At 45.3% G+C, this 12,765-nt stretch overlaps 1 protein-coding gene across 5 annotated transcripts in view; it reads left to right on the top strand.

Annotated features, from left to right (window-relative positions):
- Positions 1 to 12,765, top strand: part of LOC139056239 (chromosome-associated kinesin KIF4-like) — a 100,940-nt gene that overhangs the window by 19,154 nt on the left and 69,021 nt on the right. For 2 of the 5 annotated variants that reach the window (XM_070534298.1, XM_070534295.1), the window contains exons 2-5: positions 1,168 to 1,371; positions 3,106 to 3,349; positions 10,288 to 10,478; positions 10,855 to 10,944. In XM_070534298.1, the coding sequence (XP_070390399.1) occupies positions 3,118 to 3,349; positions 10,288 to 10,478; positions 10,855 to 10,944 (513 nt within the window). In that variant the 5' untranslated portion in view covers positions 1,168 to 1,371; positions 3,106 to 3,117. Of the gene's footprint in view, positions 1 to 963; positions 1,022 to 1,167; positions 1,372 to 3,105; positions 3,350 to 6,040; positions 6,354 to 10,287; positions 10,479 to 10,854; positions 10,945 to 12,765 lie in introns of those variants that run through there. The other 3 variants (XM_070534296.1, XM_070534297.1, XM_070534299.1) reach the window with 3 other exon arrangements.

The raw sequence follows: 12,765 nt of genomic DNA, 5'->3' as shown, positions 1-12,765 counted from the left end.
ACAATGAAGTGATCACTACCCAGATTTTCTTGTGTGTTTATCCATTTTGCATCAGGTGTGTTCTTTGTAAAAGTTAGGTCTGGTGTGGTGTCATTGCTGACACTGTTACCCATTCTAGTGGGCGCCTGTGGATCCGTTACGAGAGTGAGACCCTCCTGCTGAGCGTCTAGCCATAGATTACGACCCTTGACGTTCTCCAAACGGTATCCCCAAGCCGCGTGGGGTGCATTAAAGTCCCCTACAATTACCATTGCATTTCTTTCTGCTAAATTTAAGGATTTACGAAAAAGCGGGCCGAATCTCATCTTGTGTCGAGGGCTACTGTATACATTTAAGATGAAAAGGCTTCCTTCTCCCTTGCGCGTGGGAATGATTTCAATCAGGACGTGGTCTACACCGGTCATGCCAGTGGTGTGTTCTATGACCGTAAGGTTTCTATGTACGAGAGTTGTAACAGACGCCTTCTCGTCGGAAGCACCATATGCTTTGTAACCGGATAATTTAGCCAGTCCCCCTGTTTCTTGCAGGGCGATGACGTCTGGGGCCTCCTTGCTAGTTAGGAACTGCTGTAGGTGTCCCCGTTTCCGGCGATACCCACGACAGTTCCATTGCCATATTATGTATTTATTACGCGGAGCCACGTTTAATTGTTTGATTCTCCCCGGTGACTTTACTGGTTTCTGTCACTACGGGTCGATGATATGGTTTGGTGGTCGCTTTTACCGGTCCCACTCCCGCAGGCCTCAAGTCCTTTTGCGCGTTTTCAACGACTGTTAATCGGGTGTCAATGCCTTCTATTCTTTGTATAATTTCCATGAACTGTGCCTGTAACCCGCCGAATTGTTGTTGTAGCGTCTTAGTTAACTCCACAAACATTCCCTCTACTTGCTTTTCTAAGTGCGTTGAGACGCTGCTTTGCGCGTCTGACGCGTCTTCGGGTTTTCTTTTGTCGGGCGGCGTCCCTGTCATTTGCGCGAGAGCGGGCGTTGACTCGCGGCTAGGCGTCTGTGCCGTACTGGCGGTAGGCGTATGACTTGGCTCGTGTGTCCTATTCTGCTGAAGCCTAGCGTTTTCTTGCTTTAATTGTTGAATTTCCTCCCTCTGCTTAGCATTTTCACGAGTAATTTGCGCTAGCAATTTTCTAATTTGGATCATTTCCTGCTCCAGGGTGGACCCTTCTATATTAGGTGTTATATTCGACGGAGAAGCAGCGCCGGAGACCGCGTCTGCCCAGCTCACCTGCGTTTTGTTGCCGTCGGACCCGCCAGAGCGCTCCGGGGTTCCGTGTAGCGGGGATCCTCTCGATCTCGATTCAGACCTGGGCCGGGACCTGGACCGGGACTTGGAGTTGGACTGGCCGCCACCGCCTTGGTAAGGAACTAGAGCGGCTCCTGTCGCGGTGTCTGCTGCCGTTGCTGTTGGTCCATGTCGATCTCTTGTGCGATTTGGTGCTGCCCGACCGCTCCCTGGACCGACTTGGGCGATTGTCCGCCATAGCTTTCTGCGGTGGATGTTCATTCCGTTGTTGTTGTTGTTTCCACTGCCTCTTTCTGAGAAGATATGGGGTATTGAAGCGTTCACGGCACTTTTTGTCTCCTGTTAGGTGTCCCTTCCCACACATGAAGCATCTTGGCTCGCACTGATGATCTTCGGGTGGATTGAGAGTTCCGCACCCGCGACATTTCTTGCTGTTCGGTGTCGGGCAAACATCCGCTCGGTGGCCGAGGCGGCCACATGTGGTACATGTCTCGTACTGCTTGCGATATAGTAGGCATCGGTATTCAGCTCCGCGGTAGTACACGTAGTGTGGTACGTACGTACCTTCAAACACTATCACAACCGAATCGGTGCGTCCCATGCGTCTTGCGTTTAGTATAGTCGGGTTTCTGCAGTTCAACAGGCTTTTTTCAACGTCTTCAGACGTGTCGTATTCTGGTACACCGTGTATGACTCCCTTGGAGGTGTTCTCCGGCGCAGTAATGTAAGCGGCCGTACTGTAGGTGTTCGATCCAAGTTGGATTTCCCGTATCTGGCTGTAGCGTTTCGCATTCTACAGTTTCGGTGTGCTCATGATCATGGTGTTTTGTCTTGGATTGATGCGTAGCGTATCTTCTCCGGCATTTTCTGGTGTCAATGCGGCTGCCAGCAGAACGCCATCCTTTATGTACGCAATGCGTTGCTGCGCCATGTCGAGCCCACCTCTCGGGCGGATCACGACCTTGTATAGTCTTCCTCCGGTAGCAGCGGTTGCCTCGGGGCCATTGGTCGCTGTAGAATTCGTGCGTTCTTGGTTTTCCACGCCGTTGAAACCGGCGAGTCTCCGATGTTCTTCGATCGTTCATCGAGGTCTGGGCGTCTCTTGGCGTTACTGCGGCGTTCGTGAGCAGCAATCCAGCCCTGGTCGTCATATTCTTCCGGGGAAATTGGCTCCCCTTCCACTTCTACGACGTCCATCCTCGCGTCTCGTGGCGAAGCGGGGGCCCGCCCGCACCCGAGTCAGGCGGCGTTCCCGCCGAAGTGGTGGGAACAGTGGCGTCGTAGACCCAGCTAGTTAGGGTTAGCCAGGCCGCCGGCGTGGCAGTGTATTAAAACTGCCTTTGTGGCTCAAAAAATCGCCCACCTGGGATAATCCCGATGCTGCAACCTTTTTTTTTTTTCTGGCGTGCTGCACCTTCCTATCACTTCCTTCATATTACCTCACATTGATCGCCATTACGAACCTCATATTCCTCAAGGAAACATTTTAATGGGTTCTATTGTATTCCACAAAACTTCTGGCAGTTTCGGTTGTTTTATATGTTTATTTTCATATCTGCTATAGCTTTCATTCATTTTCTATACCTCATCATTTTTCTGCAGCGCAATGACCACCTTCAACATTTTGTGTGCCTTCCAATTCGTGCTCTTATTCTCTATTTTCCTTGAGCCATTACATTTAATGTGCATTTCATGAAGTCTGAAAGTGCTTTTTGCCCCCCTTCCCTCTCCAATGTAGGGTGTAATAGAAGGAATAAGGGTGTAATAAAGGGGGGTGTAATAAAAGAGTGTGATAGGGTGTAATAAAAGGAATAGTATTAATAATAATCTCATCCCCATTATCCACAGATCTCTTGCACCATGGAGACCGAAAATTTGATTCCAGTGCGGGTGGCTGTGCGGTGCCGGCCACTTGTGCCCAAAGAACTGACAGAGGGCTGCCAAGCCTGTGCTCGGACATGTCCGAGCAATCAAAGTGTTGTACTTGGTGGAAACAAGACGTTCTCTTACGACTACGTTTTTGGAGAGGAGTCAAGCCAAGTGCAAGTATATGACGCATGTGTGTCTAAGCTACTGCCTAAAGTATTTGAAGGTGAGTGAACTACTGTCAGTTAATTTATTATACACTAGCAACAATTTAAAAATGTTGACCTTATTAATGAGACATTTAATTAATTTAATTTAATTAAGTAATTGGTTTCCTTGATTCACAATTGTGAGCTGAAAATAAAAACTGGTAATTCTTGTAGATAAACGTAAAAAATTAACACACAAATGGCAATGTTATATATGAACAGGCAGTTGCCTTTAGTGTCGTGTAAACGACACCTTTCTTCAGTCTACTGAAGTCAGACATGTAACTCTAATGGAAATACCCGACGTGGTGGCTCAGTGGCTATGGCATTGCTCAGCTAAGCACATACTTGTCGGATCAAATCTCTGCTATGGCGACCACATTTCGGTATGAGCAAAATGCAAAAACATGCGTGTACAGTGCATTGGGTTCATGTTAAAGAAACCGACATGGTTAAAATTAATCCGAAGTCCCCCACTACAGCGTGTGTGCCTCATAATCAGATCATGGTTTCAGTGCGTAATATACCAGAATTAATTTCTATTTCACCTAGACGTAATTATTAATCCACCTGCAATTAGGCTATTCGCTCGCTCATTTGTCCTGCTTGTTTGAAGTGCTGTGCGCATAGGTGGCTTTTGCCCCTGCTCCTCACAAACATGCACGCAGGTGTTTGATCTGTGGTTCTTCCCTTCCTCACAGTTAAGTGACGCAAGGATATTGGTGGCAGGTGACATTTGCCTGATTTTGCTTATGTGATGTCAGCTGATTATACACCCTCAAAAAATTTATTGTGAATGTACTAGTTGATAAATCAGAGGGTAACCCTTTAAGGACTGTAAAAAAAAGCAACTTGCAAGAAAGGAATTTTTTTGCATGCAAACAAATCTGTTGGTCATATAAAGCAAAACCAAGTGAAATGTTTGTGAAGAAAGTTGAAGCTTATAAACTTTTTTACACTGCAAAGAAGTTGGATTTCATAGCATGTTTTCACTTATCTTATTTACATGATTCAACATACAACACCTTGTATTCAGGGAAAACAGGGGGAACGCGAGAGGTGGAAATTCAAAACAATAAGCAAAACAAGAACACGGTGAAAGCAGGAGCTAACGTTTTGACAATTAAGTGGATCGGTCTTCAAGGCCTTGCCTTGAAGAAGACAAGTCCACTTATCGAAACGTTGGCGCCTGCTTTCATCTTATTCTCGTTTTCAACGCCTTGTATCGCAAGATTGCTGTCACTAGAGGAAGCTAACTCTCCGAATCATTACGCTTTCTTTTCTTTTCAACATGACTCGGAGCGTTCACTTGTCCTACAGAACAGGCCATTTTGAAATAGGTGGCACGTGACACAACAAAACAAAAAAGTATGTTCACAACTTCACTTTTCCACAGGCTCCTTGCACCACCTGGTCTTTAAGACATGCACAAAGCAGCTGACGAGCTCAGGTCATATTGAGGGCTGCATAAGAAATAAATGGTACTGCACTTGTTGGGTTTGTAATTTGTCTTTTTTTGCAAGTAAGCGCCTGACAAACCCAACTCGTCTTCCTTAGGGTAGAGTTAATCTTATCCAAGCCATTTATGTATTTAGAAAAGTCTTCAGTGTTGTAAAGAAATGTGCATGGTATTGTGCAGAATCAAGCGAGACAAGTAAAGGTTCATAAGCAGGCTTCACTATCAATGCTACTATACTGCATCTGCAAAACAAAATGGTGACACCAGGTTGCAATGGTTTAGTGGCCATGACATTTGGCTGCAATGTAGTGCGGCGCTGCCATGATATTCGTACATAGCCTCTGAAATGCATGGCGCACATGAACATTAAGAATTGTTTCCTCGCTGCTCACATGCATTCATGACACAGTGCTAAAGCATCAGGCTGTTGTGCTTGAGGAACCCATGTGACATAGGTTCGATTCCTCCCCTCACCAGATAAGTATTAAAGTATTTTGTTTTTTTGAAATATAAGAGTGACATGAAAGAAGTTCTATGTAACTGTTCCACATACATACTTACTGACTTGTTTACTTACTTAATACCGCAAAGTGGGTAATGTTTCCCAAGAATGCAAATCACATTAATTAACCAAGCTTCCCTATAAGCTTTATTGCATTGGCCCTTGCTCCGTAAAACCACATACATTATCATCATCATCAATAGATGGATGGATGGGTGGATGGATGGCGGCTATACCCTTTGTAACGGGCGGCGGCTGGCGCCACCTAGCCTTTTGCTCCCCCCCTCCTATTTTATTATTATTCTTTTTTTTCTATCTTCATATCCTCTTTTTCTCAACCTAGTTTTTACTCCCCTCCTCCCCCCAAGATAACTATCTAAAACAGTAGATGCAACATTTTGTCCCCAATTTATGTTAGGCCGGCGCTGGGTGCACGCGCGTGGCAGCAGACGACCCCAAGTGGAGTCCGCTGCTGCCACGCATGATGACGTCACAAAAAGAAAACTTAGTAAAAAATGCATGAAATGCTAACGTTATCGTTTTGCTGTTAAACACACTACGCCTAAATAAATAAAGCATTTATTTTGTGCTGCGTTTCAAAATCGAAAATGACTGTCGGCGCCTACACACGCGTGCACGCAATGGGAGGACTGTTGCGATTCCTTGTGGCTGTGTGGTGTGTACTGTAGTATTGAATCACTGTGTAATATCGGCGAGTACGAATAACGTTGCCGTTACGAAGCTACAGAAGCTTCGAACGAACTGTGCTGCATCCACGAAACAGCACGACATGTCGCCTCATTTGGACTGTCGGTTTCGAAGAGTCGTGGTAGCACAGCGCCGACTACATATGGTGCCGACACGAATAATGCATATTGCAGGGTGTGTCGTATGTAGCGATTCTTTAAGTTGTGTGTACGCCTTCTGGCAAAGTCGGATGTCTGTTTGGCCTTGGACACCACGTCGACACACTGCTCTCGAGCTCGAAAACGCAGAAGTGGTGCGCGTCGGCATTGACGTCGATGTAGGGTGCATACACATTTCCAAATCGCTGTGCAAAGTAAGGGCGCCTTTTGTCGATGTGCAAAGTGCATTCAAACATTTCGCGTCGCCTTACGCACGCAGAAGCCTAGTAACGAAAGCTTGGACGTGAAACGCAAATCTAACAGAAAGGCCTGTTCCCGCCTGAAGGCAATGTCAGCAAGTGTCTGTGACGAGTGTCAAGTGACTCACACGAGGCTGGGCGTTGAAAAGTGTCTCTCGAGTGCCGCTGCTTCAGTCTGGCCAGGGCCCAACCCGCTTTCATGAACCATTTGAAATGCCCAGTCTATTAGTTGCTATAGATTGCGGTGCAGTGAGACAGCCATTCCACAGCAGCCATGAAAATTACCTGTGGAAGTAATAGTAATGCGATAGGCTTTCGTGGTGATTGTCATTATGTATCACATGCATCGGAGTGCGATCATTTACACCCTGTGCTCGTGTTTAGATAAATGCTTTATTTTCTGAAGATACGGTACAACACCTGGATCTTGAGTGGATCTTTCACTGTACAGGATGGAAGATTCATACAATAGAAACATGGCATTTGCTTGAGAGTGGCATGCATGGACCTGCAAACCCACACCGGTCATGTTAGCGTGCATCTCACATCTATAACCTAATGCAGGTTCCTGCAATGAACCTACATCATGTTTGTAAACAAGTTGCGAGGAACATTTGCGCAAACCTGGTACCTCGCATAGCGCCATCACAAGAAGCAATACTAAATAGCAGCTTAGCAAACTAACTGGAAGAAATTTAAGAAAATTTCTTGGTCTTCAAGACAGCCAAGCTTTAGAACAAAATTGAGCCAAAGTAGAACTATGAGCGGCTGGGCCACGTTCTGCAATATTTGTCTTCATAGTTAACATTGGGGTTGCTCAACATGTTCCTTTACAACTGTGGCGAGCAGGTGCTCAAGCAAGTCGCGATTCGCTAGCCGCCAAAATCCGATAAACAAGGGAACAGTATGAACATGCAAGACAAGAAACAGTACAGGCAAATGCGACATCGAGTGCCATATAAAAATTGCAACAGCTTGCTTACTTAGGCAATATCTGCAACAGCAATCCTACGAAGGATGAAACGTTTGTTTTTTTTTTCCGCGATCGATGCACAACACTAAGCGGCAACTGCAGCAACAAGCATTTGGAACGAGTTTAAACGTTTTTACCATAACAGCAAAAAGTTCTGCCAAACTGAGAGCCCACATATGCTCCATTCACATCAGTAAATTCAACAAACAAGAGCAACAGCACTGAAAAACTTAACAGGGGCTGCACAAGACCACAGTACCAACCATAAACGCGCTCCAAGGCATAAAGAAACGAGCTGCTCCAGCGTTGCGCCCAAGTGTGGCTCGAACACCATCCGGTTCTTCCAGCGCAACTAACTAGAACAACATTCTATCACACAACACAGTAAGAAACCGTAAAATTGTGTTTTAGCTAAGCTGAAAAGCTGAAGCAGCTCCAGCAGCGCGCACAAAACTATAAACCGGAACACGCCATACTTGTTTAAACAGCGTCATCATAACTGTGACGTCACTTCCGTGCGTGGCAGCAGCGTTTTGGTATGGCATTTCGCTTCTACCACGCGCGTGTCACCAGTCCCCGCCTTTATGTTATTATCTATCCCTTGACTTCCTCCACCAATCCTCTAGCCTCCCCTTCGTTACTGCCACTCTTTCCTCGTCTTTTGCCCTCGTTCCCCAGGAAAACCTAATGCCCCTTCCATATCTGCCACTGTTCCCTCTGTCAGGGTCGGGCGAAGGGCTGTGCATCTCAGCACTATATGTTCAGTGGGCTCCATTCCGGCTCCGCAAGCTGCGCACCGAAGGTCCACGTCTTCAAATTTAGCCCTGTATGTTTTCGTTCTCAAAACCCCCGTCCTAGTCTCGAATAATAGTGAGCTGCCCCGCGAGTTATCAAATAAGAGCTCTCTCTTAATCTCCTGTTTTTGTGACCTATACATTGATAGCGATGGCTTTCCGAGCATTCTTTCTTCCCACATTTTTCTTTCGGTCTCCTTCACCTCCTTTCCCACACTAGAACCACTTTGGACCCCCTCCCTCGGCTGTAGGTATCTATTCCTCAGCTTACTCGTTCTGAGTGTCCACTTTGTGTTCAAACTTTTCATGTACAGATATTTGTACACTTTTCCTGCCCACCTTTTTTCCTCCAGTGCTGGGAGTCTCTGTTCAAATTTTAGTTTACTTATTGCCTCTCTACCTTCAAATGACGTCCATCCCATGTCCCCCTGCACTCCTTCATTAGGGGTGCTCCCGTGTGCTCCTAAGGCCAACCTGCCTACACTTCTCTGTCTCGTTTCCATGCATGCCTGAACTTCCAATTTCATGCACAGTACTGAATTTCCGAATGTGAGGCCAGGTACCATAACCCCTTTCCATACGCCCCTAACCACCTCGTACCTATTATAGTTCCAAAGTGCCTTGTGTTTCATTACAGCCGAGTTCCTTTTCACTTTTTCAATCGTAGTTTTTTCCTGTTCTTCCAAGTACTTTTTGCCCTTGTTTAGCCATATGCCCAAATACTTGTATTTTTCAACATGATCAATCTTAGTGCTTTGTATTTCCAATGGTTCCCCCCTTTCTTCATTGTATACTATTATCCGAGACTTCTCTCTACTGAATTGGAGCCCCAATTTTTCTCCCTCCTCTCCACATATGCTCATTAGTTCCTGTAGCCCTACTCGGGTGTCAGCAAGCAGTACAATATCATCTGCATACATCAGACCGGCTAGTACTTGATCTACCTTCTGCCCTTCCAGCATATAGCTTATGTCGGTTCCTATTGTGCTCTGTTCTAGTCTCTTTTCCATTTGGCTCATGTAGATCATAAAAAGCAGAGGTGACAATGGACAGCCCTGCCTGAGACCTCTTCTTATTTTAGCTGGCTTTGTAGTTTCCTCCTCCCATGTTATCTCTACCTCATTGTCTGTATAAACTTGTTGTAGGAACTCTATCATCTTTCTCTCTAGACCATATTCCCTCAACTGGCTCCATAACTTTTCTCGGTTTACATTATCATAAGCTCCTCTAATGTCTAAAAAGGCTATCCATAGCGGTTTCTGCCTGGCTGTTGCTATCTCTATGCACTGTGTTATAACAAATAAATTATCATCTAGCCTTCTGTTCCTTCTAAATCCATTCTGCAGTTCTCCCAAGATCTCTTCACGTTCTGCCCATTCCTCCATTCTCTCCTTCACCATCTGCATTGCTACTCTGTATATGACTGATGTGATAGTTATTGGCCTGTAGGATTTAATATTGTCCTTGCTTCCCTTACCTTTGTAAACTAATAACATTCTACATTCTAATAACATAACATTCTAATAACATTCTAATAACAGAGGTGCCCTTGAGCCACATGTACTCACTGCAGCTCTCTCTTACCCTTTCCCAGTCCTGTCCCTTCACTAGCGCCCCAAGGCCTCCTCCTCTGCGTTCTTCCCTTTTTCTGTTGCATCCAACCCAGGTGTATCCCGCAATGAATGGTGGCTCTTACTCATCTCTTCAATGGGTTTCGGCAACTCCATATACTTGAAAATTTTCCGTTTGTAACTGTTCTGCTATTTTGTCCCACTTAATGCAATTTCTTCCCCCCTGCATGTTGATGAACCCTACATTTACTGCCTTCTCCCTCTTCCTCCTCCGTGCTCCTGTCCTGCCCCGCCTCCCCTGTCCTTCATCGTTTACGTTTTCGCTTGCAGGGTCGCCCTGCGCGCCTGCAAAAAAGCCTGAGCCCTACGACCTAATGCTTTGTCACAGTATGATGTTGCCAACCATGAACAAGACTGTAGATTAGAGCTGGTAAAATTCACCATCTTCCCCTGATGTATGAAAGCCACTTATTGTTTTCTTTTAACACTTAGTTGTGCATCCTTGAGGGTTGTGTCTGTACTGTATTTCAAATGCAAATTCCATGGTGCAGGCTTCAATGTCACCATCTTCGCATACGGCCAGACCGGATCTGGCAAAACATTTACAATGGGAACGTGCTGCTCATCAAATCGTGCCGGCTTCGAAGATGCTGGCATCATCCCGAGGGCAGTCCAAGATATCTTCAAGCACATCTCGGTGAACACGGAGAAGATATTCCTTGTGAGAGTGTCTTTCCTCGAGGTGAGGACATTGATTTGCACCTGCTTTATAGCTGCGGTCGCATGCGGAGGAGTGAGTGGCAATGGTACTGGCATTTATGAATCATGCAGGCAGTTTATGAGGCAGATATTTGGTGACACAAAGGGACAAGTGTGGTGTGTTTTTGTGTACGGAGCTCATTCTGGCTGTTTAGCTTGTCACCAAGTACAGCTTCTTGCAGATTGCAGTTTGATAGACTTTTGAAGTTAGTCTCATACATGAACATTTGTGGTGCGAGCGCATTTATTCAATGCTGCATAGGGCCTTTAGTTTGTGCAAATGATGTAGGATTTTGCGTTTAGCTCAAGAATGCAGACTCCTTGGTTATTCAGTGTTAAGTTGCTAACCTCTCTTGCAGATATACAAAGAAGACGTATTTGACCTGTTCTCCAAAAATCAAGATCGAGAATCGCTGCAAATTCGAGAAGACCAGAATGGTGTCATAAAGGTGAAGTTGCTTTGTCATGTTCACAACTCATTTTTTACAGAATTGCATCAGATAGTAAAACCGACGTGGGTGATTGCTGTTTGACTGCACTGCAGCAGAGGGCTCTATATTAATTTTTGATCACTAGGTGGGATTTGTTATTCCTAGTTGGGATGGTCGCATTCCAATGACTGCACGCTTAAACATGCCAACACAATTTTGCATAGCTGAGGTTGGGAAGATACAGGTGGTTAAATTTGATCTGCAGAACACCACTAACTTGCTTTTTGATGGCTAGGCATGGCTTTAGACGATTACACTTCCAATCCCGTGGCTGTTAAATTTAGCAGCAGAATGCCATAGCCGATCCACTGTAGCAGAAGGTTAAAAGGTTACTGTGTGAAAACAAAGCTGAAGCTTTTCTTAGTGCAAGCTGTCATCTGCATACTGCCGTGTGGTTCGTAATTTGGCATTCCTCTGTGAGGATGTCTTGTGAGCTCTTGTGCTTAATGTAAATGCAGGTTATCATTTGTTACAGTCACAGTCTCTCTTTTGGACTGTGACTGTGTTATGCTGTACATGCCAGTTCTTGTTGGATTACTGACACTAAGCAGCACAGATTGGTCAGTCCATCAGAGGGAGAACATTTGCCAATGCTTAGTTCTGACACCATGGAGGCAGAACCATGGAGTCAGAATGCTCTTCCACTAGAGAGTAGTTCGGCCTCCACCGGATGTCTCCCCTTCCCCTCGCACTCTGATTCTTAGCAGCATGTTTGTACTAAAGTCGAGCCTTGTTTTAATGAAGTCACATCCTGCACAAAAATACCTTCCATATATCCAACATTTATATTTGTTACGTAGTAATATCATTGAGAAACAGTTTAATTTGCTTTACTATATTTGATCATTTGACATGTACATGTTCTTTTCATAAAGGTTTGTTCTGTGAACAGCACTGTATGCTACACTGACACCAGAGAGAGAGAGAGAGACATAAAAGCCAAGTAAAGACAGGGAGGTTAACCAAATGATATCTCCAATTTGCTACACTGTACCGGTGAAAGGGGTGCGAAATAGGAGAAGAAAAAAAAATAGAACACAACTGTCTTTGTGGGCTCTTGTCGCACAGTCTGCAAAGGAGCCAACGTCCCTCTAATAACTGACACCAGAGTGTCACAAGACAGACAGGTTTGCCTGAAATTTGGTGACTGTTTGTGTAGCCATGTTATACTAGCCAGACTGTGAACAGACTCTACACGCACTTGAATTGCACATTTTAAGAAAGCTGTCACTGAGCTCTAGCCCTGCGAAGTCAAATTTAGGTGGGCAATAAGTTTTGTAGCTTTGACAGAACAACAGTTAGCTGTGGAAAACTGTCAATCTTGCCATCGTACCTCAAACTCCACCGAGCAAGTGGAACTCACTGCTGCCTGCAGTGAAGATCTGGCAAACTTATTTTGGGCCAGAGCATCACACAATTCACCCAGCTTGAATTTATGCTCGACATCTAATAGGGCTTTGTGTCAGTTATACACCGTCTCATTCCATATAGGTTCCACTAAGTGTAACATGTCTGCAGAATGTTCTACTAAGTTGAACCCATGTAAAACGGATGTAGGGCCATGACATGGTCGTCTGACTATTCTCAGTTTTATCATTGTAACAGGGAGTATAGGGCACAATATGGTTCCACATACAGAAAAACTGGGCTCTCAGCGCATATTTTAATTTGAAATTTCTATTTGGAATCGCTACCTCTAAATCCCTCCCACCAACAGCAACGGCCATTTTGGCATGGTCTGTGTGATGTCAGGAAATGAGGGGCGATCGCTGTGTCGTC

This window comes from Dermacentor albipictus, chromosome 2, assembly GCF_038994185.2.
Source record: "Dermacentor albipictus isolate Rhodes 1998 colony chromosome 2, USDA_Dalb.pri_finalv2, whole genome shotgun sequence".
NCBI classification, from domain to species: Eukaryota; Metazoa; Arthropoda; class Arachnida; order Ixodida; family Ixodidae; genus Dermacentor; species Dermacentor albipictus.
The sequence above is the reverse complement of the archived record's forward strand: the minus strand, read 5'-3'. Positions and strand labels throughout refer to the sequence as shown.